We start from the raw sequence: 27,595 nt of genomic DNA on the forward strand, positions 1-27,595 counted from the left end.
ATTTAGTTTTAATGCCTTTTATTTTTTAGGTCGTTCATTCCCTGACATACATTTCTCCTTCCCCTAGTTGAGCTCTCCTTTGCTCCAAGTGAGCAAAACTGACCACTATAATAGTATCCCATCTAATAGCATATCAGCTTTCTGCACTTGTAGTCCCCCTACCTTTCCACCAAGAGAAGTGAACGTGTTTTTGCTGGTCCACATTTTTGCACTGCTCTGGCTGGTCTGTGTCTGCTCATGTTCTTCAACCCTGGAATGGATGCCACCCTCCCCCACAAATTTCCCATCTGTGTAAAGTGCTTCTTTTTCTTCAAGTGTCATCTAAGACACCACCTTTCCCATTAGCTCATTCCTGACCCATCTTGACTCCCAAGTGGATGTCATCATCACTACCTATTCAACCTTTTTTACAGCCCTTTGCCTGGGCCTTTTATCTTTCTCTTTAGTTCAGTCTCTTCTGTCATAGTCTTGTGTTACCATTGGATTACAAACTTAAGAGCAAGAGCAGGATGTGTGTGATTTGTCTTTGCATCCCCAGCACTGAGTACAAGGCAGATCTCACATGTCCTAGTACTTAAATGTTGAAGGAAATAGGCCCGGAGAAAAGGAAGGGGCACATTGAAGGTCATATGACTCTCAATTTGCTTTTCCTTGGCATCTTTGATGGGCTAGCTCTGGTTTTCCTCCCTTTGCTAGCCATTTTGTGGAGTAGCCTTGGTAATTTTAATAATATGGCCTGGCAGCCCTGAGAAGAGGTAGGGGTTACACAGGTAATTAGGAAGACGAGGGCACTCTCACCATCCCCTGGACCCAGTTGGAGGCACTGACATGGGTGGGAGATATTGCCTGTAAGGGGAGAAGCAGCAGTCACCTCCTTAAGGTGGACACAGATCCCAGAGAGAGATTGTGAGAGACAAGAGGAGGGGGTATCTCTTGTCTCTTGTGTGAAGTGGGAAGCTCTGATGTTCATGTGTAAAAGAAGGTTTAAGAATCACAGAGCTCTAAATACACAGGAAGATTTTTATCATAGGATCAGTGTTATAGAGCTGGTCCCCTGGGAAGGCAACAAGTGCCATCTGCTGGAGGATAAGGAGAATGGCACAACTTTGGAAGGCATTGCGTGAGGCCAGAAAAACAGGGATCACCTGCTGGGAGAAGAGAAGGACTTTGGAAAGGAAGACTTCAGGAAGCTGGGCTTTGGAAGAACTAGTAGTTCAATAGAAAGAGTACTTGCTCTGAGATCAGAGGACCTAGGTTCAAATCCCCCCTCTGACAATTACTGTTTGTACAATCCTAGGCAAGTCGTGGCAAGTCCCTTCCCCTCCCTGGGCCTCAATTTCTTCTGTAAAATGAGGTGGTTGGGCTAGGTGACCTTTTAGGTCCCTTCAGCTCTAGGGCTATGAACCTATTCGTAGGGACATCAGCAGAGTGATCACTACCTACTGGGAACTGAGGATTGATTCAGAAAGGAGACCTGTAGAGGACAATGGAAAGTGGCAACTTGTGATGCCTACTGAGAGAGACAGTAGTTGAGTAAGTAGCCTTCTGTTTTCATGAACTCATAAGTAAAACTATAGGACCCTAGATTTGGAGCTGTAAGGGGCTTTAGAATCTATTGAGTACAACCTTCCTGGCCTTGTTTTGCAGATGAGGAGACTGAGGCACAATGGTCACAGCTAGTAAATGTCTAAGGTAGGCCTTGAGCTGAATCAGCTCCAGGTCTTGCATCCTCTCCATCACCTGCTTCCTGTTATGAGGCTTGTAACCTCTGTGCTTTTAAGGAGAGCTAGGTGGCAACCTTTGGCAGCAGAGGAATGTGTGAGATGCTGAAGTTCCCAGGTAACAAACCACATGATGGAGATACCTAAAGTGTACCTGGACATTTGGGATGGGGAAGGAACACCACAGGGGTTTGTGTAGGTTCCTGGCTCGTGACCAGTGCTCTTGTCAGTGTGCTGTACCATCATTTTGAAGGGTAGGCACTGGACATCTCTAGGTGGGGAGGGGGGAAGCGAGAAGCAGTAAGGTGAAAAAGGCTTCCAGAGACAAATGTTGCGGACTTTGTAGTTATGCTGGCAGGCTGTGTGAACAGTGTTTAGCCACAAACCTGAGAACAGACACTAGAAACAGTGACTATGTAGTTTCTATCCACATGCTTTATTGAAGTCTAAACCTGCCCTACCCCTGCCCCCTCCCCAAGCCAGCTTTCACTAAAATCCCCAGGATTAGGTTGAAGGGTAGGTCCAACTAGGCCAAGTCCTGGCTGTTCTTGACACTGTGGAAAGCCAGGCAGAGCCTGGTGCTAGGGAATGGCTCCTCTGGAGGCTTCTGTGTGCATTGTGTGGAGTGGTGGTGGTCTGGGGTCTTCCCTGATGAATGTTCCCTCTATGAATGCTTTTTCAAACCTGAACCAGGATGCCCCCTACCCTTTACAGCTTCAAGTTCAATGCCCCATTTGCTTGGAGTGTCTCATGTGGGTCCCTGAATCCTCTGCCTCTAGCCCTGCTCTGGTTAACGAGACCCCAGAAGCAGGGAAACATCCATATCCTGAGAGAGTCACCTCTGTCTCCCATTAACTCCCAGGTCAGAGAGGAGGGGGCTGCCTGGAGGCTTGATCTTATTTTAGGGCAAAGAAAGTAAGAGATAGCAAATTCCTAAACCCTGTAGATTGGGAGGTTAAAGCATCCTGCCTTGCGAGGAAAAAAAGTAAAGAGGGAGCAGTGGGCCTTTGCGTGTGTGTTCTCTTATACACATGCCTCTCAGCCTTCAGGAGTGGCCAAGAAAGCAGAAAAGAACGGAAGTCAGAAGAAATTGGGGTGGGCCTTTTCAGCAAGCCAAGAGCCAGAAACTGCATTTCCAGGGAACAAGGATAAATTAGGGTGGGCTTTAGAGCTGGATCAGAGATCACCTAATCCAGTCCCTTCTTTTGACAGAGGAGAATATAAGAGGAATGACTTGCCCTCGGTCATTGCAAGTTGGTGGCACATAGGCCTGACTCCAGATCCTAGGCCACTGGGCTCTGAATGGCCGGCTGCTCTAAGGCACTGCGATCATGGAGACCAGGACAGGGATGGGGGGTGGGGGTGGGGTCAGGGAGGCAGCTCCCCACAGAGCGGGCTTCTGCTGTTAGCCGCCGGTCAGCCCAGGGGCCGTTCGGCTGCGCCAGTCTTCTCCATCGGTACAAGGGCCGAGTCCCTTTCGCACAGGGTCCCGGGAAGGTGGTCAAGGAGCAGGAGCTCGGGGCCGCGCAGACGCAGAGGGAGCCCGCGTGCCCCGGCTGGCGTGGGCGGGGCCCCAGGGCAGGCCCTCAGGGCGTCGGCCCCGCCCCTGGCCCCGCCCCCGCCTCCAGAGACAGGGCGCGCAGCTGCTCATCCGCGGCTGCTAGCTCGCCTTCGTCCCGCCCACTTTCCGAGCCCTCGAAGCAGCCCGAGTCTCGGGGAATGTCGGCCTTGGAGTCCAAAGTGTGCTCCGGCGCCGGCTCCAGGTTCGTCTGGGGGCCTTCTTCCGCCTCGCTGCCGGCTGCACAGGGGGTGAGGAGGGGGAATCTGTGAGTTCCTGGGCCCTTCTCCCTCTCCCCCTTCTCTGCTGCCCAGTCACCCGTCCCAGGGCCCAGGACCCAGATCTCTCAGAATAGAGAATGCCAGAAGTGGGAGAGACCTCAGAACATGGAATAAAAACCGTCAGAAATCAAATCTGGCCTCAGACCAAACACTTGACACTTACTAGCTGTGTGACCCTGGGCAGGTCACTTAACCCCGATTGCCTCACCAAAAAGCAAAAAAAACTGTCAGAAAAACGTCGGAAACCTTGGGAATGAAAAAGTCAGAGCTGGAAGGGATCTTAGAACATAGAACAAAGAATGTCAGCCCTGGAAAGGGCTCCGAGGAGGATCTCAGTGAAACTCCCCCTACAGGTGGAGGCCCCTGTATAAGTCCCATGATCTGAATTCTCTTCCTTCTGATGGCAAGCTACTTTCAGAGCCTATGGCCAGGGCGGGCCAGCCCCCCTAAACTTACTGTCATAATCTAACAGTAGCTCTGCTGCAGTGAGCAGCTTGGCGCGGTGCTGGGGATCCACAATATTCAGCTCATTCAGATGGGTTTCCCGAAGCTCTTTAAAGTCTTCCAGGGTCTGGTAGCCATTGAGTAACAAGGTAGATGCGTGTTCCTAGCGGGGAGAAATAGCAGGCATGCTTTCAGCTTTTCCCCAGCCTGAAACTGACTCTCTCTCTGGACTAGCCATGTGATCTTCAGCCTCCTATAGACTGCCAGGGATGGGCTAGAAGACCTCTGAGGTCTTTTCCACTTCTCAATCTAGGACCCTCCCTGATCCCATTGTCACTTTTTCCTTCTGGGCCAGAGGTTGGTCACCCAGCTCCAAGTATTGGCCATTTTATATAGTCATTGTGTTTCTGAAAATGTAGTTGTGCATTGAATTTTGGTCAATCAAGTTGGACAGTATCATTAGTGTGGAATATGATTTGAAATACACCGAGGGAATTTGTCATGTGAAGGAGCCTTGTGGTGAGTCCTTTGGTAAGTGAAGAATCAAGCCTTAACTGACGTGTTTAGGAGTGGCCCAGGCTGGTGAGGGGACTGGAGATCATATGTGGTGAATCAGATGAAGGAATTGAGAATGTTGAACCTGGAGAAGACAATACTCAGAGAGGGGCACGAGAGTTGTCTTCAAAGGTTCAAAGGGTTGTCATGTGGAAAAGGGATTAGATGTGGTCTGCCAAAGGACAGAGCTATGAGTAATGGGCAGAAGTTGCTAAGATTCAAATTTAGGAGAGATGAAAGGAAAAACTCCCTGACCCCTAGAGCTGTCCCAAAGTAGACTGGGCTGTTTTGGGCAGGAGGGAATTACCCTTCCCCGGAGATATTCAAGCCACTTGTTAGGTCTATTGTTAAGGTTCTGGTTGGAGTGGGTGGTCCTTGAGGTCCCTTCCAATTCTGCTTTCCTTGGGGCCTTTTGGGGAGCAGGGTGAGCCTGTTCCCAGCACCTTTCTCCCGCCCCCCACTCTTTGATCACTGACCTCCAGGCCGATGCGCTCCAGCAGCTCATGTAGGGTCTTGGGTTTCGGCCTCTTGCCCTTGCTTGGACGTTGGCGGCTTCTCCGGGCAGGCCCCACAGCCTCCTCAGGCAGCACATCCACATAGATGAACTTGAAGGAGCCCAGTCTGCCATTAAGCAGCCCAAGCCATGTGCCCACAGGTGGCTTCTCAACAATCTGGATGACATCCCCCTTCTGGGAGATTGGGGAGAGGGGTGTGTGGAAAGGGACCTGAGCTTGGGGTGGGCGGTCCACCTGGGGGAGAAGATCTCACCACCCAGGCCCCTCCGAGCTACATGCCCATTTTTGTTCCCCTTCATGTCCCATCTTGTCCCTTGCTGGCCTTAGGAGTCACAAGACATGGGTTCTGGTCCTGATTCTACTACATATGACCTTGGACAAGCCCCTTTCCCTCTCTGTGCTTCTGTTTCCTTAGCTGCCCTATCTATCTAAGACTACTGTTATTCCTTCTGCCCTCCTCCCCCACCCAGACCTCTTTCCCAAGGCCCTTCTCTCCTCCTCCCCAAGAGGGTCCATGGGGGTACCCTCACCTGGAGTTTCAGCGAGTCCCTGTCGTAGGGGCTGGGAGTGAAGTCGGTGTGGACCCGGGCCCTGCCACAGAAGGGGCCTGTGTACATCGGGGCCATCAGCTCCTCCACCCTCAGGCTGGTCTGCCCGCAGCCCACGGTGCCAGGGCCTGGGCTGCCCAGCTCGCTGCCTGCAGGGGGACGGACAATGGTGGGGGGGAGAGGGCTTTACCTTTGTCCCTGGCTCAGCCTGGCTCCTAACACAGACTTTTGTTAGGGTTCAGGGGGAGAAAGCGCCCTAGAGAAGTTAAATGGAAAACCCCTTTTGGGGGGGAGGCAAGTCCCATTTTAAAAGGGGAGGTCCACACTCCTTAAATGCCTTCTTTCTGACTGATGGGCAGGAAGATGCCAGGGAACTGTAGGGAATCTCCTCTTTCCTGGATGCAGGGAGTGGGAAGAAGTGTGATCCAAATGGCTTTCTGAAGCCTCTTTCCCTTATAAGAATGGCTGTCCTGCTTCTCCTCCCACTCCTGGGGAGGAGGGACGTGTAACACAGAAGAAACCCTCCCCTTCCCCTCCCCCTCCCAACTTTTCCCCAGACTCCATCCCCTGCCCACTCCCTCCATCCACCATTACTCACTAGTGGACGTTTGGCGGCTGAGGGCGGGGTGGCTGTCATCATCCTGGTCAGTAAAAGCCAAGGGCATGTTCTCTGAAGCCAAGCCCTCCAGGAGGCAGTCTGGTGAGGTTGGGGAGGCCAACCCTTCCTCCAGAGTATCCCCCTGAGGGTGCATCAGGAGAGGCACCAGCTTTAGAATGGGGACATTCCAATTCTAGCTCAGCAGGTTAGGCACTGGGTGACATTGGGCAAATCACTCCCCTTCTTTGGGAGAGCTTCCTCAGCTCTAGCTAATAAGAGCTGACATTTCTGTAATGCTGTGAGATTGACACAGCACCTGCCTTTTCAAGGCTATGAGGTCAGCTGGACAGGTGCTGTTGACCCACATTGTAGTCTTAATCTGGTGCCTTATCATGGTGGGAAGGTATTATTATCAGCATAGAAAGAGACCTCCGAAGTCATCAAGTCTCAACCCCTTGTTTTACAGGTGAGGAAACTGGAGCCTTAAGAAGATAAAAGATTTGCCCAAGGCTACACAGATAGTAGTAAGGAGCAGAGTCAGAATTTGAACCCACATCCTTGGACTTCAAATCCTGGGCTCTTTTGATTTCATGGCATTGCCTCCCAGTTCATAGGAGCATAGATTTCGAACAAGAAAAGGACCTTCAAGGTCATCTAGTCCAACCCTCTTATTTTACAGATGAAGAAACTGAGGCCTAGGGAGTTTAAGTGACTTGCACAGGGTCGCACAGCTAGTAAAAGTGTCAAACTTAGGTTTTCCTGACTCCAAGCACAATAACATAATGCTTCTCTATCTATGAGTTTAAGGGCAGTATGACATAGTAGATATAAAGGACCATTCTTGGAGTCCAGAACATCTAGGTTCAAGGTCTGCTTCTGAACTAGCTTGTATGACTTTGGACAAGTCACTTAACATCTCTGTGCCCCAGGCTACTACTCTGTTGGTGGAAGGAGTTGTCATACCAGAAGCTCTCTTTACTTTTGAAATCACAGATCAAAATTCCTCTCCTTTCCTCCCCTCCCCCCCACTAAGAAAAAAAAAACAAAACCAAAACCCTTCTCCTAACACCTTGAGTGCAATAAAACCCTTTCCTTGCGTAAGGCAGGTAGTACAAAGATTGCTATTCCCTTTTCAGAGAGGCAAAAAGGAAGGTTTAAAGAGATTACCTGATTAGCCAGTCTCCTGAGTCCTTTAGAGCTCTAACCTTGGATGAGTCTTTGTAATTATTAGAGGGGAGATGGTCACATAATTTAAAGTGACTCCCCTAGTTCACCAACCCTTTGTCCCTGTATGTATGCTTCCTGCCTTAGCTCCCAGGCAAGGCCAGCTCCAGAAAGAAGTTTACTATTGACTTGGTTGGCCCTCTAGCCCCAAGCCCACTCCTCTGCCTCTCTACAATCCTAGGGTAATAGGATTTAGAGCTGGAATGGAGCTGAGAGCCCACCTAGTCTAAGTCCATCATCTGACAGAGAAGGAAACTGAGGCCCAGAGAAGGTAAATGACTTGTCCAAGGTCACACGGGTTATAAGAGGTAGAGCTGGACCTGGTATCCAGTGCTCTTTTCTCCATGTGTCTTTGGGCAGAATGATCTTTTATTTGCCTTTGGTGTAGGCACTGGCCCATTTGCTCTGCCTATGCCATGAGCTGTCCCTGCTTTCCCTTCCAGCTCTAAATCTCTTGTCTTCCACCTTCCCTTTTGGCCTCAGGCCTCACCATCCCCTCTGACAGGGCCTTCACCATCGTCTTGCCCATCTTCCGGTTCATGGTGCGGGAAATCACTGCCCTCCACTTCTTTCCCAGCTTCTTTGCGCTCCTCCCAGCATCCTCCGTGGTGGGGCTTCCTGTGTCATCCTCTGGGATCTAGGAGGAGAAAGGATAGAGCTGTTGAGGCCCAGGGCCTCTGGAGTCCTTTCTAGCCCGGTCTTCCGTGACCCACTTTGCTTCTCTCCATCTCTACCAGATGACGTTCCACTCGTCCTTCAAGGCTGAGCTCAAGTCCCACCTTGGGAAGGTGAGCCCCCTGACCAGAAGGGATATTTCCACTTCTCAGAACCCCCACAGCCCTTGGTCTTTGCTTCCCATCACATTTTCACATGGTGCATGTGCTCCAGTGACACAGGCCTTGTCTCTTATAAGACTGGGAGCTCCCAGAGAGCACGGCCAGGGTCAAGTTTTCTTTTAATCTCTCCCACAGCAAATCCCAGCACATAGCAGGTACTCAATGTATGTGTGGAAGAAACACTAAGGTCGTTTTTCTGTCCCCCTGAATCTGCTCCTCCTTCTGACATCACTCTTGGTGGTAACACCATTTACCTCGTCTCTCATATTCTCAACCTTGGGGTTGTCTCTGACCCTGCCTTCCCTCTCACAGTATTTCCCAGCAGCACCACGTGTTGTCTCCAGTGTCTCTCCTATGTGACCCCTCTTGACTATTTCCAAGGCTACCTCCCTCACACAGGCTCACCCACCTGGGCCAGTTTCCTAATGGGTCTTCACACCTTTCCTTTCTCCCCTCTCAAATCAGTACTTCATATCCCTTGCCAAACTTATCTTCCTTTGTCATTTTAACCCCGCAGTCATGTTATTGCTCTGTTCAGAAATCTTCAGCACCTTCCCCAATCTGACACTACCCTGCTCCTCCAGACCTTTAACATTATGCCCCAATTTTCAACCTACTCCCTGGCCAAACTAGATGACTCACTCCCCCTCCCTCTCCCTCCCATCCCCACCCCCAATCTCCATCATCTCGTGCTCTTTGACTGCCTTGTTTTGACTCAACTGTTCCTAACGCCTGGAACATTCTTCCTTTCCCTTTTCTTCTAGTGAATTCCTAGCCAGCCTTTCAAGCCAGCTGCAATGTCACATCATCCCTTGTCAATGCCCACCTCCCCAGTGAGGCTTTATACATGGTTTGGTCCCCTGGCCTTACTCTGCAATGATGTGTATGACAGCTGGTTATGTTGGGGGCTCATCCCCTCTTGGACTGTGGGTTCCATGAAGGCAGGACCCCTGTCTTATGTAAGCTTTGTGTCTCCCCTAGTACCTGGTGCTACCAGACCCAGCATACATCAGGTGCCTGGTAAATGTTTGTTGAAACATTCACAAGTGTGCATGGAAAGAAGGAAAGGAGGAGGCTGGTGGGAAGGACTTCGGGAAATATCAAAAGCTTAGTAGGAAGTAGGGTGGACGTAGGATTATGGGAGCAGAGATGGAGAGTTGGGTGGGATCTCAGAGGCCATCTAGACCTGGGAACATGCTGTGCCCATGTCCTCTCCTCTCTGGAAGGCATTTGGTTGATTTTGTAAACAAAAAAGAGTGGAAGGCTTCCAGGATTGAAACTTCTGTTGCTTGTTTAGGAAGGGTTTTAGGAGTGAGTCAGAAGTTATTAAAAAATACAACGTATGCCTGTCAAGGGCAGGGATTGTTTCATTTTTGTCTTTGTATTCTGGTGACTGGCACATCAGGGAGGAATTCACCCTGTGATGTCACTGATATAGAGAGCTTCCAGAGAACAAAATTCTCTTTTCCAACATAGGTCGCCACTTTCTCTGCAACTTATAATGTTGGAGAATTGCATAAAGCACTGGGAAGTTAAGCGACTTGTTTAGAATCACCCAGTAAAGCGGCTAAGACAGAATTTGAACCCAGGTCTTCTGGGCTCCCGGGTCAGCTTTGGCCTACTCCAGACACAGAATACATGATTAATAAATGCTCGTGCCATAAAAGTGTTAGTAGAAGACACCTTGCCTATGTTAGATGTGGAGAGCAGTCCTGGGGTCTTGTTAACCTCAGCAGGGCCTGTCCCCTCTCCCCTCAGCTCCATACTCACATTGTCCTCAAGATTAAATTCCTTTTCGCTCACTACTGGAGAGCTGGGCTTCGACTTGGCAAAGTCCTTGAAACTGCTGGATCTTTGCAGGGAGAGCTGGAAGAAGCAAGGGAGACAAAGTCATCAGTCCATGCCAGCTTCCATGGGGCAGTAAGAAGGTCACCAGGTCATCTCTATAGCCAGGCAGCTCAGTATGGAGAGCTGAGCCCTAATGAAGCCATAGGCCTGATTCTCCTGCAGGCTAGAGGGCTCCATTGTGCCCCTCTGGCTCAGACTTGAGTCCCCTGACCCAGGCCCTAAACCGAGCACTGCCCTGGTCACAGACCAAGATGGAAACTTGGCTGACCTCAACACTTGGGAAGCCATGAGTGTTGATCAGCTTTAAGATATGCAAAGCATTTTACATATGTTATCTCCCTGGATCCTCCTAACAACCCTTGCCTCTGACACATGTTGGCTGTGTGTCCCTATTCAAGTCACTTAACCTCTCAGAACTCTAAGCCACTCTTCCACTGGCGGAGAAGGAGCCCTCTGCATCGGTAGAAAAATTTCCTTCCCTGGGAGTTCCCTATACAAGTAAAATCACAGGTCTAATCCCTATCCTTATCCTATAAACTCCTTCCTAATCTGGCTCCAAAGTGTATTTCCAGATCTTCCCCATTAGAATGTAAGCTTCTTGCAGGCAGTGACTGGTTTTGCCTTTCTTTATATCCCCAGCACTTAGCACAGGACCTGGCACACAGCAAGTGCTTAATCAATGCTTGTTGACCTAATCCACCTCTCTCCCCCTCATACACTCTACATTTCTACATTTCCAACCACCCTGGCCTATTTGCTATTCCTTATATGTGCCATTCATTCCATTTCCTTTTTCCCAGCTGTTGCCTAGCCTGGAATATTCTCCCTCCTAACCTCTGCCTCTTGGAACCTCTTGGAATATTTTTAAGGGTCAGCTCAAGTGCTTACTTCTCCAAGAGGCCTCTCTGGAACACCTCCCTCCTCCCAAGCACTTTGTAGTTTTATGTATTTTGTACTTACTCATCTGCTTACATGTTCTTTCCTCCCAAGAGAAAATAAGCTCCTTGAGGGTAGGGCCTGTTTCTTTCTTTTTTTTTTCCCTTTTTCGTTTTTTAGGCAATTGGGATTAAGTGACTTGCCCAGGGTCACACAGCTAGTAAAGGTGTCAAGTGTTTGGTCTGAGGTCGGATTTGAAGTCAGGTCCTGCTGACTTCAGGGCCAGTGTTCTATCCACTGTGCCACCTAGCTGCCCCTAGCCTGGTTCATTTTTGACTTTGCATCCTCAGCTCATAAGTGTTCTTTTTAAAAGAAATATTTGTTGGATTTAATTGAATTAACCAAAGAACATTGAGTATGTTACCATTAAAGTTGTAACTCTGGCTACCATCGACATTAGCTAGGTAATCTTAGCTTTGGCCAGCTAAGTCAATTCGGGAAAATTTGTTAATGTTATGCTACTGGAAGAATAACCACAGAAGGTTTGTTCATGGAGGTGGTGCCCACAGGTTTGAAATGCTTATAGCTGCTGGTCAGAGAATCCTAGACCCTCAGGACTAGAGAGTAAGAGACCCAGAGAAGGGAAGAGAGTTGCCCAAGGACACTCAGCCATTAAGCAGCAGAGCTGGGACTAGAATCCATGTTCTCTAACTTTAAGCCCAGTATTTTTTGTGTTGCCTTCTACTTCCTCTCTGGTCCTCAGCAGGGCTCATTTCATGGTTGGAAGTTGATGGAGCCTGCCAGGGCTCAGGACCCATCAGGATGGATGTAGTCAATGCTTTGTTATTGTTGGTGTTGCTGTTCAGTCATGTCTGACTCTATGTGACTCCATGGACTTTGTTCAGGGGGTTTCCTTGGCAAAGATGCTGGAGTGGTTTGTCATTTCCTTCTCCTCCAGTGTGTCCCCATTTGACAGATGAGGAACTGAGGCAAATAGGGGTGAAGTGACTTGCTCAGGATCACACAGCTAGTAAGTGTCCGAGGCTGGATTTGAACTCAGATCTTACTGACGCTGGGCCTGGTGCTCTGTCTTCTGCACCATCTAGCTGCCCCTATTCAATGCCAGGGCAAGACAAACTGACCTTAAGCTAAGCTGGGAAGAACATCTTGGAACTAGGGAAGGTTCAAAGCAAGGCAAATTAGGAACAGACATTTGACAAAAAGTGTCAAGTTTGAGCAGTGGGAGCTCTCATTTCTTTAGCAATTTGGGGTGTCCAAAGCCCTTCCTACCCAACAGCCCTGGGAGGCAGGTAGGGAGAGTCTTACTGTTTCCATTTGACAGATAGGGAAACTGAGGTGCCAGTCTGCACTCAAATCAGAACTCACAAATTGATTAAGTGTCAGAACCAGGATTCAAATACAGATTTAACTCTTTCTACTATACCGGGATCCATGTTTATCATAAGCAGTTAAGACATGGAGCCAGGATCTGGGGGTGGCAAGATCACCAGAGAGGACTCGATTCCAGATGCCAGAGTGAGACAGTGAAGAGCTGAGGCCCCTGCCCTTAGCCTGAGGAGGGCACCTCATAACCTCATTCAGCTGCAGCCAGGGGACAGAGGAGGAAGGAGTTCACCTATCTTGGCCTGGCGGGCCCTGTAATACAGTCAGGGTTGTTGAAACTTGTGACTGAGCATCCCACAAGAAAGCCTGGTGGGCAGTCAGGAAGCAGGGGATCCCCTAGTTGTGCTGGAGGTCAAGGTCAGAAACCCAGCAAGCAGTAGCTTGTAGTAGCAAACCCCAGGTCCTACTGCCAAGGAAACTCTTAAGCTACTTGCTGGTCCACTGACCCTGCAGTGTTGACAGGAGGGCAGCACATTGCAAACCTTAAAGTGTTATGGAAATGGGAGCTATTATTATGAATGACAACAATGATAATTATTATAGCAAACAAACGAGGCAGCTTGCTGTTCCTTTTCTTTTCCCTACCCCCCTTCCACTTTCATGCCCTTCTCTTGAATTATTAGGATTCATTAGCTGCCTCGATGGCTTCATCAGCTTGTAGAATCCCAGAGTATTAGGAATGGAAGAGACCTCAGATAGCATCTAATCCTACTCCCTCATTTGGAGGGGAGAAAACTGAGGCCCAGAGTAGAGGAAGGGACTTGCCTGAGGTCCCATAGCTAGTAGGTAGCAATGCTTAGAAACTGAAGCCAGGTCTTTCTTCTCTACGCTATTCAATTCTGAGTCAACAAGCATTCATTCAACACTCCCTACAGGCGGCTAGGTAGTACTGCAGTGGATAGAACGCTGGGCCTGGACTCAGGGAGACCTGAGCTCAAAGGCCTCAGGCACTTGCTATGTGACCCTGGGCAAGTCACTTCATCTCTTTGTCTTAATCCACTGGAGAAGGAAATGGCAAACTGCTCTGGTATCTGCCAAGAAACCCCCATGGCCAATATTGGTGTGCTATGGTCCACAGGGACATGACTGAATAACAACAATATGAATGCTGCTGTCCTAGGTTCTGGGGAGACAAAGACGAAAATGAAACTGCTCTGCCCTCAAGGAGCTTCTGTTCTACTGGTATGAAACAACATGGACACTGAGAAGCCAATACAAAGTATATAGAAAAGAAACCCAAAGTTATCAGAGGGAGCACTAATGACTTAAGGAATCTATAAGGTGGAGGTGAAGAGGGAGAGGATTTAAAGCATAGGGGACAACCTGGACAGAGGTGTGTAGAGAGGGGGATGATGTGTGTATGCATGTGTATGTGCGTGTATGTGTATGGAGAGGGGATGATGGGTGTGCATGTGTGCATGTGTGTATGTGTGTGGAGAGGGGGATGTGTGTGTGTGTACGTGTGGGGGATGATGTCTGCATGCATGTGTACGTGTGTGCATGTATGTATGTGGAGAGGGGTGATGTATGTATGTGTATGTATCAAGGGAGAAGATGATGACGATGTGTGTGTGTAGGGGGGCGGGGGGAGTGTGATTCACCTGCCAAGGTAGGTCAGAGCCGGCTTGTGAAAGACTTTAAAGCCAAGAGGAGGAGTTTGTGCCTGTCCCCGAGGCCAAAGGAAGGCACTGAAATTTCTCCATCAGGGAGTGGCGCAGTCAGATGTGGACTTGGGAATAGCACTTCCGCAGCAGTTTGGAGGCTAGATTACAGAAGGGAGAGATGAGATTCAGAGTGACCGATTGGGAAGCTGTTGAAATAGTCTAGGCAAGAGGTGATGAGGGTGGCTGTGGTGTGAGTGGAAGGAAGGGGAAACACGGGGCAAAGGTGGAGGTGCAATTGAGAAGACTTGGCAACGAGTACCTGGGGGTGGGGTAGAGAGAGTGAGGAACTGGAGATGAGGCTCAGATTTCAAACCCAGCTGACTAGAAGGATGGTGAGGGGTGGAGCTTAGGGGGAAGAATAATGACTTCTGTTTTGGACATGTTGAGTTTGAAATGCCTAGGCTGGCTAGGTGGTGAAGTGGACAGAGTGCTAGGTCTGAACTCAGGAAGACCCGAGTTCAAATCCAGCCTCAGACACTTCCTAGTTGTGTGGTCATTTAATCTCTGCCTGCCCACGTTTCCTTATGTGTAAAATGGGTATAACAACAGTACCTACGTCCCAGAGCTGTTGTGGAGATCAAAGGAGACAATATTTGTAAAACATTCAGCACAGTACCGGACACATAGGAGGAGCTATATATATGCTTGTTCCCTTCCCTTCCCCCATGGGACATCCAAGTGGAGATGTCTAACAGGCAGTTGGAGATTCAAGACTAGAGTTCAGAAGTGAGGCTGGGCTTCATACGTGTATAGATCTGGGAGTCCTCTACATTGAGCTGACTGCATTAAAAGCTTGGGAGCTGATGAGATCACTAAGAGACTGGAGCCGTAGAGGACACCCACGTGATGATGATCCAGCAAAGGGGACAGAGGAGGAGTGGTCAGACAGGTAGGAGGAAAACCAGGTGAGAACAGTGCCATAAATATCCAGAGAGGAGAGAAATCGAGGAATAAGGGCTGACCAAGAGCGTCAAGGCTGCAGAGAGGTCAAGAAGGTTGACGACTGAGAATAGGCTAGGGAAAAGAGGGAAAGAAAGGGGGGTGTCTGGATGGCTGGAGGCCAGGGTGGGGGAAGCTCCCTGAGGAGGGTCTAAGCTGCCTGAATGGAAGACTTGCTATTTATAGGTAGATACGGCCTATTGTGGTTTCCTCTGTCTCCCTCTCCCCTCTGTAAGCCCTGTCCAGCAGTGCTGAGAACATACCAAGTAGGCTAGAGAGATGGCAGGGAGCCAGGAGTGGCCTTTGTTGGGCGACTGGTAACCTCACCTCCCAGTTTAGGCCTCTAATCGTTTCCCTTTCCCTCCACCTCTTCCTGTCATTAATCTACTGTCTCTTGGGGCTTTGGGGTCCACGGCAGGATTCAGGGGAGGGGGACAGAGAGAGACTAGTTCCCAGACTGAGGCACCCATGAGGTAGGCCAAGCACCAGGGTGAGGGCAGCAGATGGACACTCCACCCACCCTCCACAGGAGGTGGGGCTTCAGAAGCTTTGTTCCCATCTCTCCAAGGTTGGGGCATCTCTTGGTCTCTTGCCTCTAACTCTTTCCAAGTCAGGGAGACAAAGATACCAGCATGCCCTTGGCCCTATGGTCACTGTGACCTAGGATTCTGGCTCAGCCAATTTAGATGAGGCCAAGGAAACCCTCCATGAGATTAACTTAATCATAAGCAAATAGCCAGAATTTATATAGCACTTTAAGGTTTGTAAAGTACTTTACAAATATGATCTCTTTTGAGCTGCACAACAAGCCTGGTCTCTTATTATTCCTATTTCTCAGATGAGGAAACTGAGGCAGAAAGAGATTAGGCGACTTGCCGAGGCATCACACAGCTAGTAAATATCTATGGCAGGATCTGAACTCAGTTCTTCCTAATTCCAGGAGGAGAGAAAAGGTCATCAGATCTAGTTATTAAGAAACTCTCAGTGATAGTAGTATCAGTCAGCTGGTGAGATGGGAATGGAGATCGAAAGGGGCTTTCTGAATTCTCTTCCCTGTTGTCCCTTTGAGTCTATGAGCGTTGCCTGTGGGCTAAGCCTGCCAGCCAGTCTTCTACCCTGCTCCCCTCCCCCGCCCCCATTTATGAAGTCCTCCTGAAAGATCTCTCCTTCATTCTTTCTCCGACCTCCTCCTTCTCATCCCAAAGCTCTGAGTGCTTCCCTTTCTGTGCTCAATGTCTTTCAAATCATGGTCAGTTTCATAAAAAAAAGACCAGAATTCAACTCCCTCATTCTGTAACTAAGGAGGAATGAAGCTCAGAAAGGGGAAGGGACTTCCCCCAAGGTCACAACATCAGTAAATGGCAGAGCTGGGCTGGACTGGCCTTCTGGGTGTTCTTGCCCCATTTGGTCCTGACTCTGCATGGATCCCCAGGCCCCCTGTCCTCCTCTCTGCCAATCCATGTCCTATTACTTCTTCAAGACCCTCTTTAAGTGGTCTCAAATCCTCCTCCTCTAGGATGCCTTGACTTTACTTCTGTGCCTCTAACTGCCATTGCTGTCTGGCTCCTCATCCCACTCATGCTCACTTGATACCATTTGTCCTGATTGGGCTTTTGCTGCCTTTTAAACATTCCTGGCTGTCATGGGGTCAAAGGATCAATCGCTCGATCAATGAGCATTTAAGTACTCGCTACATGCCTATAACTTTGCAAAGCTCTGGGGACGTAAAGGAAGAGGGACCGTTTTCCTTTCCCAACAAGCTTACATTCTGATGGAAGAGACAACACAGAAATAGAGAGAGATATGGATGTATACATATGTATACATGCATACATATAAGTACATATTGTGCATGTATATATATGTATTATACATATGCACACATATACATACACATATACACATACACACACATACATATATATATACATACACACACTACTTATATATGTATATATAAACTAGGTCTATCCAAGATACATGGTGAGTAGATGGATGGTAATCTGAAAGGGAAGCTGGGGGGGGGAGGGGACCAGAACAGGCCTTCTGAAGGAAGCTAGGAATTCTGGGAGATGGAAGTGAGGAGGAAGCGCATTCCAGACATAGGTGACAACCAGTGCAAGCATGGGAGATGGAATGGAGGCCAATATGGTTGGAGGATGTGGAGGGGAGTGATGTGTAAGAAGATAGGAAAGGAAGGGGATGAGTTGAAAGGAGCTTTGATGAACAAGAGAGTTAATATTTAATCCTAGAGGTAATATGGAGCTATTCGAGAGTATCGAGTAGGGAAATTACATGGTCAGATCAGTACTTTAGGAAGATCACCTCAGGAACGGTGGAAGATGGATTGGAGCCAGGGAGAAACTCATTAGGAGAGTGCTGAAATAATCAAGGTGAGTGGAGATGAGGGCCTTTGTGAATGGAGAGGTGCTGTGGACGTAGAAGACAAGCCTTGGCACCTGGTTGGTTATGGGGAGCAAGGGGAGGGAGAGTATTCCTTGACCCATCTACTCTGAGCACTGGTCCTTTCCCACCGCACCCTTTTTTGTTGTCCTGAACTTCACCGGCCAGCCTCAGGTGATTCTGACCTTCGGTGTTCTAGACACACACTTATAGGACAGTACCACGGTTTTGTCCCACCTATGCTACCTGCCCTTGATGCCATCTTCTCCATGTGCTCCTCAAAAATCAAAATTGGTTGCTGAGTTCTCTCTGCATACACACAGATCTCTTCAGATCCTTACTGGATTTAAGGAAGATGGACGTGATTTCATGCCATGCGGGTAGAGGGCTAGCTTGGGGGTTGGGAAAATTGGTTCTGACACATACTAACAGTGTGACTGGGGCAGGCTACTGCATCTCCTACTGCCCCAGGCTGCCTTCCTAAGCTGATCTGCCTGGAGGGAGGGAGTTTCCATACAGAGAATTCCCCACATTGATGAAATCACAAATCAGGACAAACCACCAATGACAAAACTTTTCAGAATAGGCCAAGCTCATCCTCCCAAGTGAACCCCCACTTTCCATTATCTTTGAGGGGAGGATGGTAGAGAAATAGGTCAACACCAGGTCTGAGGGACCTAGGATTCCAGAGGATCAGAGGTGGGCTGGGCAGGAATCAGGAGCCAGTCTCAGCTTCTGAAGGGCCCCAGGAATGCCCAGGCTTCCCCTGCATGGTTCCACACCACAAGCATATACCTGTCTATCATTTTTCATTCTTCATTCTACCCTTGTCCTCACAGGGGAACAGAGGCCCAGAAAAAGGAAGTGACTCACCTGAAGTCCCAGAGCAACCTGGGGCAGAAATGGGCCTGAAAGCAGGACCTCTGACCTCCTGGGCCCATCATGCCATTTCTTTCTTGGGAGAGTTTTCTGGGTAGGAGTAGAGGAAGGAGGAGGGATGGTGGAAGCAAAGGGTCCTCTGGCCCCAGAGGCCCCAGCAGCCATGCCCCAGGTTGGAGGTGGGCTCTGCTTGGCTAGCTGATGTGGGCTCAGAACCCTGGAGGCTAAGGGAGGGAACCTGTGCTATAACAGAGAGAGCTCAGGTCTTGGCATCAGATGACCTCAGTTTGAATGCCAGCTCTGCCACTTCCTAGCTGTGTCACCATGGCCATGTCACTTCCCTTCTCTTGCCTCTTTTTCCTCATCTATAAAATGAGAGAGTTGTTCTAAGTGATCTCTAAGGCCCCCTGTAAAGTTGTCGTTCTAAGGACTTGGACATTCTGTTTCTATGATTTTTCTCCTTTCTATGATCTCTCCATTTTTCTGAACCTCAGTTTTTTCATCCTTAAAACAGGGTTACTACACCCTACCTTGCCCATCTGCCTTCCTGCCAGGGAGGGCTGGAGTGGGGATTCAAAGTAATAATCTGTATAAAGCAAACAATAGGAACTGTCACACAAATGGGGGCGAGGGCCTTGACCACCACCAGTTAGCTCTTTTCCACCCTTTGTCCTCTGGTTAGGGGCCAGGCCCAGGTGTGCCTCAAGCAGTCTAAGCCTCTTCTCACCCCCAGGGAGCGAGCTAGGGGAAGTGGTGGCTTCAGAGGGAGAGGCAGCCAATGACAGGTTTGCTGGGTCTAGCACCTGGGATGAGAATATAAAGTCCCCTTCCCCCTGCCCTCCCCCTTGCCATCCGGTGTGGCAGAACCTCAGAGAAAGAAACACTGTTCGATGACAAGTGTATAAGCCGGAAAACGTCAGCCACTCCTGTACCATCGACCTGAGGAAACCCCCCCCTCCAGCCCTAACACACACTCACACTCACACACACCTACACATATACATACATCCCAAGCAGGATTCATACCCCAGTGACCAGAAGCAGGTGGCCCCGGTTACCAACATAGTCTCTCTATTGCCCCACAATCCTAACAAGCTTTCAATGAAGACTCCAGTTTTCTCCCAGAACTGGATTGGCCTGAGAATCAAGTTGTAGAAGCATGGGATTCCAGGAGACTGGCAGAAAATATGGGCATGGAAGCCTAGAATTCTAGGCTAAGATCTAAGAATGAAGTCAGGGAATCCCAGATTCTTATAACATAATCCTAGACCCTAACCTTCAATCCTGAAGCTGGGTGACCTCAGGCCAGTCCCTTTCCTCTCTGGGCCTGTTTTCTACTCTATTAAATGGGAGAATTGGACTAGATGGTTTCTGAGGCCCCTTCTAATGTTGACATTCTACGATCTGAAGTTTCTTCCCCTCTCTAGGCCTCAGTTTCTTCTTGTAAAATGAGAGGGTTAGACTGGGTGATCCTTTCCTGCTCTGCCCATTCTGTGACCCAAAGTCTCTTCCACTCTGTGGACCTCAGTTTCCTTCTCTGTAAATTGAGGGGATTGGGTTAAGTAATCTCTGCAGGCTCTTTTTACTCTGAAACTTCTGTGGTTCCACAAATAGATCATCTGGTCCAAGCTTCTGCCTTCAGGAAGATGAATGTCTGAGCTATTTAAGACACAAACTCATTTTCCTGACCTTCAAAATCTCCCCTCCTCCTCTCACTGTATCACACATACACACATACACACATGTGCATGCACACATGAATACGTACCACACACACATGCACACACTCACATTCCCACATCTCTCCCAACTCTCTTCAAATCTCATTTTCCATTCTTCTCAAACTTGTCCCCATCAATCAATCAACAAGCATTTATAAGCACCAACTATTTGCCAGGCACTGTGCTAAGCACTGGGCATACAAAAAAAGGGAACCCTCTCCTAAACCCAAGATCTCCTCATGTAATGGATCCTTAAGCTTCCCAGTACTCAGCATCCCATGGAATGTTCTAATACCTTCGATCCCCTATTTCTATATCTCTTTACCCCAAGAAGGCTTGTCCTATCTTCAGGGAACCTGGGAGTTGAGATAGAACTGAGCCAAATGTACTGGAAACGTGTGTGTGTGTGTGTGTGTGTGTGTGTGTGTGTGTGCTGGAGGCAGGTACTAGTGAGTGAGTACCCTTGGAACATCATGGCATCTTCCAATGGAATGGGTTCTAAGTAGATGAGCTCAGATAAGAGGGGAGTGGGCATTGTTAGGAAAAGAATCTAGTCCCGGAGAGGTCAAGCTGAAGAAGAGGTCGTGGGAGCACCCAGGTGGTAGAAGCAAAGTACTAGAGTCTAGTAACTGGACAAAGCTGTAGGATTCAAGGCTAGAAGGCAAAGGATTTCTTCTAGAGCTCTCAACGTCCATTCTAGAATTCAAATATTTTTCTTGCAGGGCTCAGAAGTCTATTCTAGAACTCTGCAGTTCTTTTCTAAGGTTTCTAATCATCAATTTCAGAATTCTGGACTTCCTTTCTAGGGTTTTAGAACCCATTTAGTCTGGAATTCCAGCATTCTCATCAAGGATTCTATGAATCTATCCCAGAATTCTAGATTTCTTTTCTATGTTCTAGGTGTTGATCTGAGGCTTTGGAGGTTTTCTTCTAGGGTTTTAAGAGTCAGTTCCAGAATTCTAGGATTTTCTTCTAGGGTTCTAAGTGTCTAAACCAGAACTGTAAGATTTTCTTTTAGGATTCTAGTAGACCCTGGCCACCTGTTTTCTTGACCCCAAGCACTGAATGCCCTCTGGCCCTTTCCACTCATCTGGGTCATTGGGAGCCATAGGCACAAGCAGTGGTATTGTTCCTCACCTTCTTCTTCTGGGTGGGCTCCTTCTCACTGGCGTTAGAGGGTTTCCGGCGCAGCATGGTTCCTTGCCCTGACCAGGAGTCTGTCTCTTGTCCACCAGGTGCTCAGCCTCCACAGTCCTGCCCAGTGGGCACCAGCCTTCCGGATACTATGGGCTCTGGGTCTCAGACACCCAGCGGGCGGGTGGCAAGCAGGAAACTCAACCACGTGACCTGCTCTTACAGCAATCGCAGCCCCTGGGGAGGAAGGAAGTGCCGCTTCAGTCTCCAGAGACTCGACTGAAGTTAGTTTTGGGGTTGAATGAGCAAAGCAAAGTCCCAGTCCTGCCTGTGCCTTCAGTCTCCAGCCCCCAAGCCCTTCCCTCTGCCTCCTAGGAAGTGGGCAGCCCCTTCAGCATCCTGAGACCTTCCTTCATGGCCTACCATCCTTCATGGCCTACCATCCTTCATGGCCTACCATCCTTCATGGCCTACCATCCTTCATGGCTTACCATCCAAGGACCAGAAGTTAGGAGGATGTCAGTGCTCTTGGCCACCATCATGAGTTCCATGGCCCCATTTACAAACCAGAGTCAACTCTTAGTAGTCTGCAAGTCTGGGTGATCTACCTTGTATTAAATCCTAGGTTGTCTGAATCCTGACTTTGCTGTTTCCTAGCTGTGAGACCTTGTGCAAGTCCCTTCCCTTCCCTGGGCATCACATATAAAACAAAGGAAATGGACTAGATGATCGCTAAGGTCCTTTCTACCTCTAACATTCTAAGATGCCCTTTACCTCCCACGATGGCACCAGGCTCCTTCCCTAGCCAATGCCGGCACAGGCTCAGGGAAAGGGGAGCAGCGGTAATGCTAGCAGAAGCAGAGGCACATGGCAAAGAGCACTGGAGACCAGAGCCTGGCTCTTGATTCTGCCACTTTCTCGCTGTGTGACCTTGGGCCAAATATTTCCCCTCTCTGAACCACACCTCACCTATAAAATAGGCATAATAATACTTACATTGCTTACCCCACAGGCTTGTTGGGTCGTAAGGGCTTTATAAACCTTGAGTAACTACAGAGACTGAGAGCTCTTATTGTCTATTAGACTGAAACTCCTTGAAGGCAAGGGCTGTGTCTTGATTTAATTGGGTGTCTCCCCCATTGCCCAGCACGAGTCTCTGTCCACCAGTAGATAGTTCAGGGCTTGGTCTGGGATTGAAATGAGTGGGGCTGGCTCTGGATATACGCAGAACGAGTGGCCACCTACTTAGTGGGATGGGTAGGGGGCTAACAGGTCAGTTTGCAGAAAGAAATGTTCCCCACCCGTCTGCTGGCCTGCCCACCTGCCTGAAGTCCTTTCCATCAGCATGCATTTCTTGGGGGCTCTTTGGAAACACGTGTGTTTAATTGAATGGGGTAAAAGAAGTAGGTCTTGATGGAGGGGAGGAGAATGTGGGGGCTTAGGAGACTAGGTGTGTGTGAGGGCCCTGGCCCAAAGAATGGTGCCCTGGCTTTGCCATCTTGCCTGGCCCCAGTTCTGTGTACTGCATGCGGGATGTGTATGGCTTCCTGTTTGCTCAGCCCAGGCAGCAGCAGCAAAGCTCACAGGGAAACCACAGCGGCTTCAAAGGGGCCAGAGAGGGAGGCTACAGGGTTGGGGCCCAAACTGCCTTGGGAACGAAGGGGGAGAAACAAAGCACAGGGCCAGGCCCCGAAGGGGAGCTTACAGAGAAGTACTCGAGTCTACCAACTTGGCCCATGCTTGCCATCCATTCCCCGTCCGTGGTAATCCAGCCCTTGGTCCCTCCCTGGTGGGACATTTGTCTTCAGTAGCCCCCCTCCACCCTCTCTGGGCTCTCTTGCTATCTCCTTCCCTCCCACCCCCCAACTTAGGTCCTCTCCACTGCCAACTCTTCTCTGTCCCGTCATTTTCTTTGCTTCTTTCCCATTTTCTTTTCTCTTTATTCTGAATTCTACAAACGCCAAATAAAATGAGCAGTTCCCTACGTACGTGAAGTTGTGACCGTACATGAAACTGCAAATCTTTATTTGTGTTAAATTGGCTTTTCTTTTTAGGTATATAAGAAATCCAACATGTAAATTTCAAAACTGACCTTCTTTCTGTTCCCTTCGAATTTTTTTGGGGGGGGATAGAGACCATAATCTTAACTCCCCCTCCCTCCAACTCTCTTCCTCCCATTAAAAAAAGACAGGGCAAAAAAAAAAAAAACAAACAAACCCTTGTAACAAATACATACAATCAGGAGAAACAAATATCCACATTGGCCACATCCAAAAATGTATATCACATTCTGCATCTTGAGTTCGTTAGCTCTCTCTCTGTCAAGAGCTTCACCAGTCATTTTCACAGGGGACTTCTAGAGACAGTGTGTCCCCCCCCACCTTTGTTATGCAAGCCCTTAGTGGTTTCACCAGGGGAATCTCAGGGGGAAGGAATCTTTAGCTGATGGAGTTTCCTTGTTTCTCACTGTGTGGGCCGTGTTCTTCAAATCACAAGCTGGGCACTACTGGTGCTTATACAGTTACCCTATAGCTTTGCTGCCAATGCCCTGGGCAGAATCCAGGCTTTGGCCCGCTTACCCCACCAGGCAGGGTGAGTGGGATTTGGCCCCAGGATACTGCCCTTTAGAGACCATAACAGTTTAACCCGTGTCCTCCTTTGGTTCCATAGAAGACATTCTAGTTGCTAGGTCCTCCTCCCAATCAATTGCATTTGTCTTAATTACTTCTTGTGTTACTGTATATACTTCCTGTATTCTTCAATGAGACATGGCATGGCGTAATGGACTGAGAGCCAGCCTCAGAGTCAGGAAGACCTAGGCGGCCCTATGACACTGGCAGGTCATTGTACCCCCAGCCAATTTTCTAAGACCATCCATTGCAAAGTAATTGCCCATCTGCATTGATGACGGAGTTTCTCACTTAGAGCTCTCCACACAGATTAGATCAGCCAGCTGGTTAATTTTTTTTCCCTTAATTTTCACATCATGAATTGTTATTGAGTTGTTTCAATTGTGTCTGACTCTTCATGACCCCATTTGGGGTTTTCTAGGCAAAGATATTTGAGTGGTTTACCATTTCCTTCTCCAGCTCATTTTACAGATGAGGAAACTGAGGCCAATAGGGTTAAGTGAGCTACCCAGAGTCACACAGAGTCAGTGTCTGAGGCCAGATTTGAACTTGGGGAGATTAATCTTCCTAACTCCAGGCCCAGTGCTCTATCCACTATAGTGCCACCTAGATTCCCCCCGCCCCCATCATGAATTACAAAGTTAATTTTAGGGCCTGTTTCATGCTGCTGTCCCGGGCACCAACATTGTGAGTTAGGCCTCTGGCCCCAGGTAGAGGAGTCTTAGGGAAAAAATGACTGGGATGATGGGTACAGGTGCTGATGGAAACAAAATGATCTCTGATGATTCCCCCCAGTTCCAGCCCCTCCTCCAAAAAAAAAAAACCCACAAAGGTGAAGCAGTTACGGAAAGTAACTCAGAGGGGGAAAGATAGCGTCTAGGCCACAGATAAAAATCTGGTGAGGTTGCCTTAGGAAACCCAAGCTCCTCTGACTACAGATGTTGTTACCAATTTCACATCAGGGGAGCAACAGTATAAGGGTTGTAGACATCAGAAAGGGGTATAGTGTTTACCTAGAGGTGGCCTTATGTGGCCTTCCAACAGCCCTTGGAAGTAGGTAGAGACAGGACACCACAGTGGCGAGATGACTGCAGTTGGAATCAGAGAACCTGGATTTGAATCTAACCTCTGCTCCTTGCTAGCTGTGGGACCTTGGGAATCTCACTGCCCTCTTCAGGGTCTCAGTTTCCTCCTCTGTAAAATGAGAGGGTTCAACCAAATGACTTCTCAGGTTCTTTCTAGCTCTAAATCATTCAATAAGCACTTATTAAGTGCTTACTGTATGTGCCAAGCACCTACTTGGTACACGTACTAAACACTGGAGATACAAAGAAACAGCAAAAATAGTCCCTGCCTTCCAGGAGTTTACATTCTAATGGAATGTAAATTCTAATTCTAATCTATGGTTATTATTCTTCATTTGACAGATGAGGACACTGAGGCCCATCAAGGTTGAGAGATTTGTCTGTCCAAAGGCCCATGGGAAGTAGAGGCTAGACAGGATTTGAACTCAGGTCATCTCATTCCAGATGCAGAGAGGCCTAGTAAGGTAGCAGTTTGTCTGAAGAACATTGGGGGAAGGGAGAAAAGGGGCTAGGGAGGTGGTGGTTATTGTATTGTCACAGTGGGAGTCGATAGTACATTATGGACTTCAAGAAAATGAATGTAAGGGGCAGGTAAGTGGCATAGTTGATAGAGCACCGGCCCTGGATTCAGAAGGACCTGAATTCAAATCCGGCCTCAGACACATAACACTTACTAGCTGTGTGACCCTGGGCAAGTCACTTAACCTCATTGCCTAGCCAAAAAAAAAAACAAACAAAAAAAAACCGAATGTAATATTTGGCTTCAGGAAGAGGGGCAGAGCTTCTGGGAGTAAGCAGATGCCCTCAGCTCTAGCAGAACCCTTCTGGACTATTGTGCTCTCCTTTGGGTACTGCTGTTTAGGAAGGCTATCTATCAGTTGGAGGGTTTAGAGAAAGGCAAAGGGAAGTGTCCAGAGAAGGTTGAAGGGGCCAGAGATCCTGCCCAGGGGCGATCATTTGAAGGAACCAGGAACTTAGACCAAGGGAGAGAAGCCCCAGGGGAGATGGGAAAGCTGTCTTCAGGCATTTGAAAGATAGTCACATGACTGATTTCTGCTTGGCTCCAGAGGGCACAGCTAGGAGACAGGAGTGGGAACTGCCGAAAGGCAGAGTCAGGCTGGATTTCAGGAAAACCTTGCTAACGCTTAGCACAGTTCCTGGCACATGGTCGGCGCTATAGCGAAAGCTCTTGGTGATGGAAGCTGGCCCAGAGTGGAAGGGGCTGCGTGGGGAGGCGGTAGCTTCCCCATCCGCGGCAGGTTTTGAAGGAGAGCTATCCAGCCTGACCACATGGAGGCTATGCTGTCTTGGTGTTCAGGTACTGCTCTGTCTCCCAGCCCTTAAGTGGTTCTGTGCCACTCTCACGGAGCCATCTTACCTTTTCCTGCTTCTTTTCACCTGGGTTTGCTTCCCCCGGGCCGAGCGAAGGGCAGCAGCTAGGTCTGCCCCCGTGGCCAGGACTTCTTTGGGGCTCAGTGACCCCACCCCAGTCAGCTCAGGGTTCCTGTTTCACAGAGAAACAGGGAAGTGAGGAGACCTGGCCCCAGCACCAGGGGAGCCCCTCCCTCGCCCAGCTGCACCAGTCCAGCCCCCATTAGGGGAGGAAACAGTTGCCGTTACATTGTCTCCACTTCTGACTTGGTTTTTGGCACCGAGTGCCCAGCTTGTGATTTGAGGAAGTGCCCGATGAGTTGATGAAATTCCCGGGGCCCTGGTTAGTGGGGGAGGAGCAACCAGCAGCTTTAGGATTTGCTTAGTCCCTCCCTATTCCCCCTCTGATGAACCCTCTTTGCCCTCCACCTCAGCCCTGGCACCAAATAATGACGGAACTGGAGGGCTCCTTAGATGCCAGTTAGAGTCCAAACTCCTGATTTTACAGGCGTGGAAATGAAGCTCTAGAATCCCAGAATCTCAGAGTTGGAAGGAAGTTCTGAGGCCATCTGATCCATCTTGTATCTGAGCAGGGAACTCCTACAACATTTGGAATCATTTGGCATCTGTAGCATGGTATTGTGGAAAGAGACACTGGTTTTGGGGTCAGAGGAGCTGGGTACAAATCCTGCCACTGCCACTTGTTACCTGGGTGACCTAAGTCATTTCACCTCTGGGCCCCTTCTGTAAAATGAAGCAGTTGGCCTCCATGGTCTCTGAGGTCCCTTCCAGTTCCAGTCCTGGGATCAAATTGATGATTTTTAATGGTGGGGAACTCACTAGCTTGTGAGACAGTCTATGTCATTTTGGGACAGTCTGAATTATCGGGAAATTATTTCCCAGATGAAATCTCAACCTGCCTCTCTGCTCCTTCCATCCATTGCTCCACATTCTGTCCTCTGGGGCCAAGCAGGACAAAGGCAACCCTCTCTCTCATGTCACATCATGACAATCATGACGTGGAGAGAGCCTGCGATTTCGTTGGCGTGGGACTTTCCTCTACCGAGGCAGCCCTAGAGAGATACCTGACACTCAGAGACGTTCTTTGACTGGCCCATGGTGACAGAATCGATAAATGCAGAGAAGGGATGTCAGCCCAGGTCTTCCTGACACCACGCCTAGCGCTCTGCCCCTCCTTGGGCACACTGGATACCAAAGGGGGACATCCCAGCAAACACAGGTCCAGTATCCGTGCAAATCTGGCAAAGATGTCATTATATACCGCCTTGGGGCTATCTGACCTCTCGAGATCCCTGCCACTACTTGGTAATGACAAGGCCCGGGCAGAATTCCTTTCTTGA

The 27,595-nt window shown here is 49.1% G+C and overlaps 1 protein-coding gene across 1 annotated transcript; it reads right to left on the minus strand.

The window, feature by feature from the left end:
• Positions 1-2,138: 2,138 nt before the first annotated feature.
• On the minus strand, positions 2,139-26,372 carry SASH3 (SAM and SH3 domain containing 3). Its single transcript, XM_027836290.1, is given in 12 exon segments — positions 2,139-3,072; positions 3,074-3,269; positions 3,271-3,328; positions 3,331-3,519; positions 4,017-4,167; positions 5,036-5,248; positions 5,605-5,771; positions 6,221-6,362; positions 7,935-8,081; positions 10,051-10,146; positions 21,152-21,385; positions 26,242-26,372. Coding segments are annotated over 11 exon segments (1,452 nt in total). The 5' UTR covers positions 21,209-21,385; positions 26,242-26,372; the 3' UTR covers positions 2,139-3,036.
• Positions 26,373-27,595: the final 1,223 nt, after the last annotated feature.

The sequence above is a fragment of the Vombatus ursinus genome, unplaced genomic scaffold (genome assembly GCF_900497805.2).
Source record: "Vombatus ursinus unplaced genomic scaffold, bare-nosed wombat genome assembly UNPS02004437.1, whole genome shotgun sequence".
NCBI classification, from domain to species: Eukaryota; Metazoa; Chordata; class Mammalia; order Diprotodontia; family Vombatidae; genus Vombatus; species Vombatus ursinus.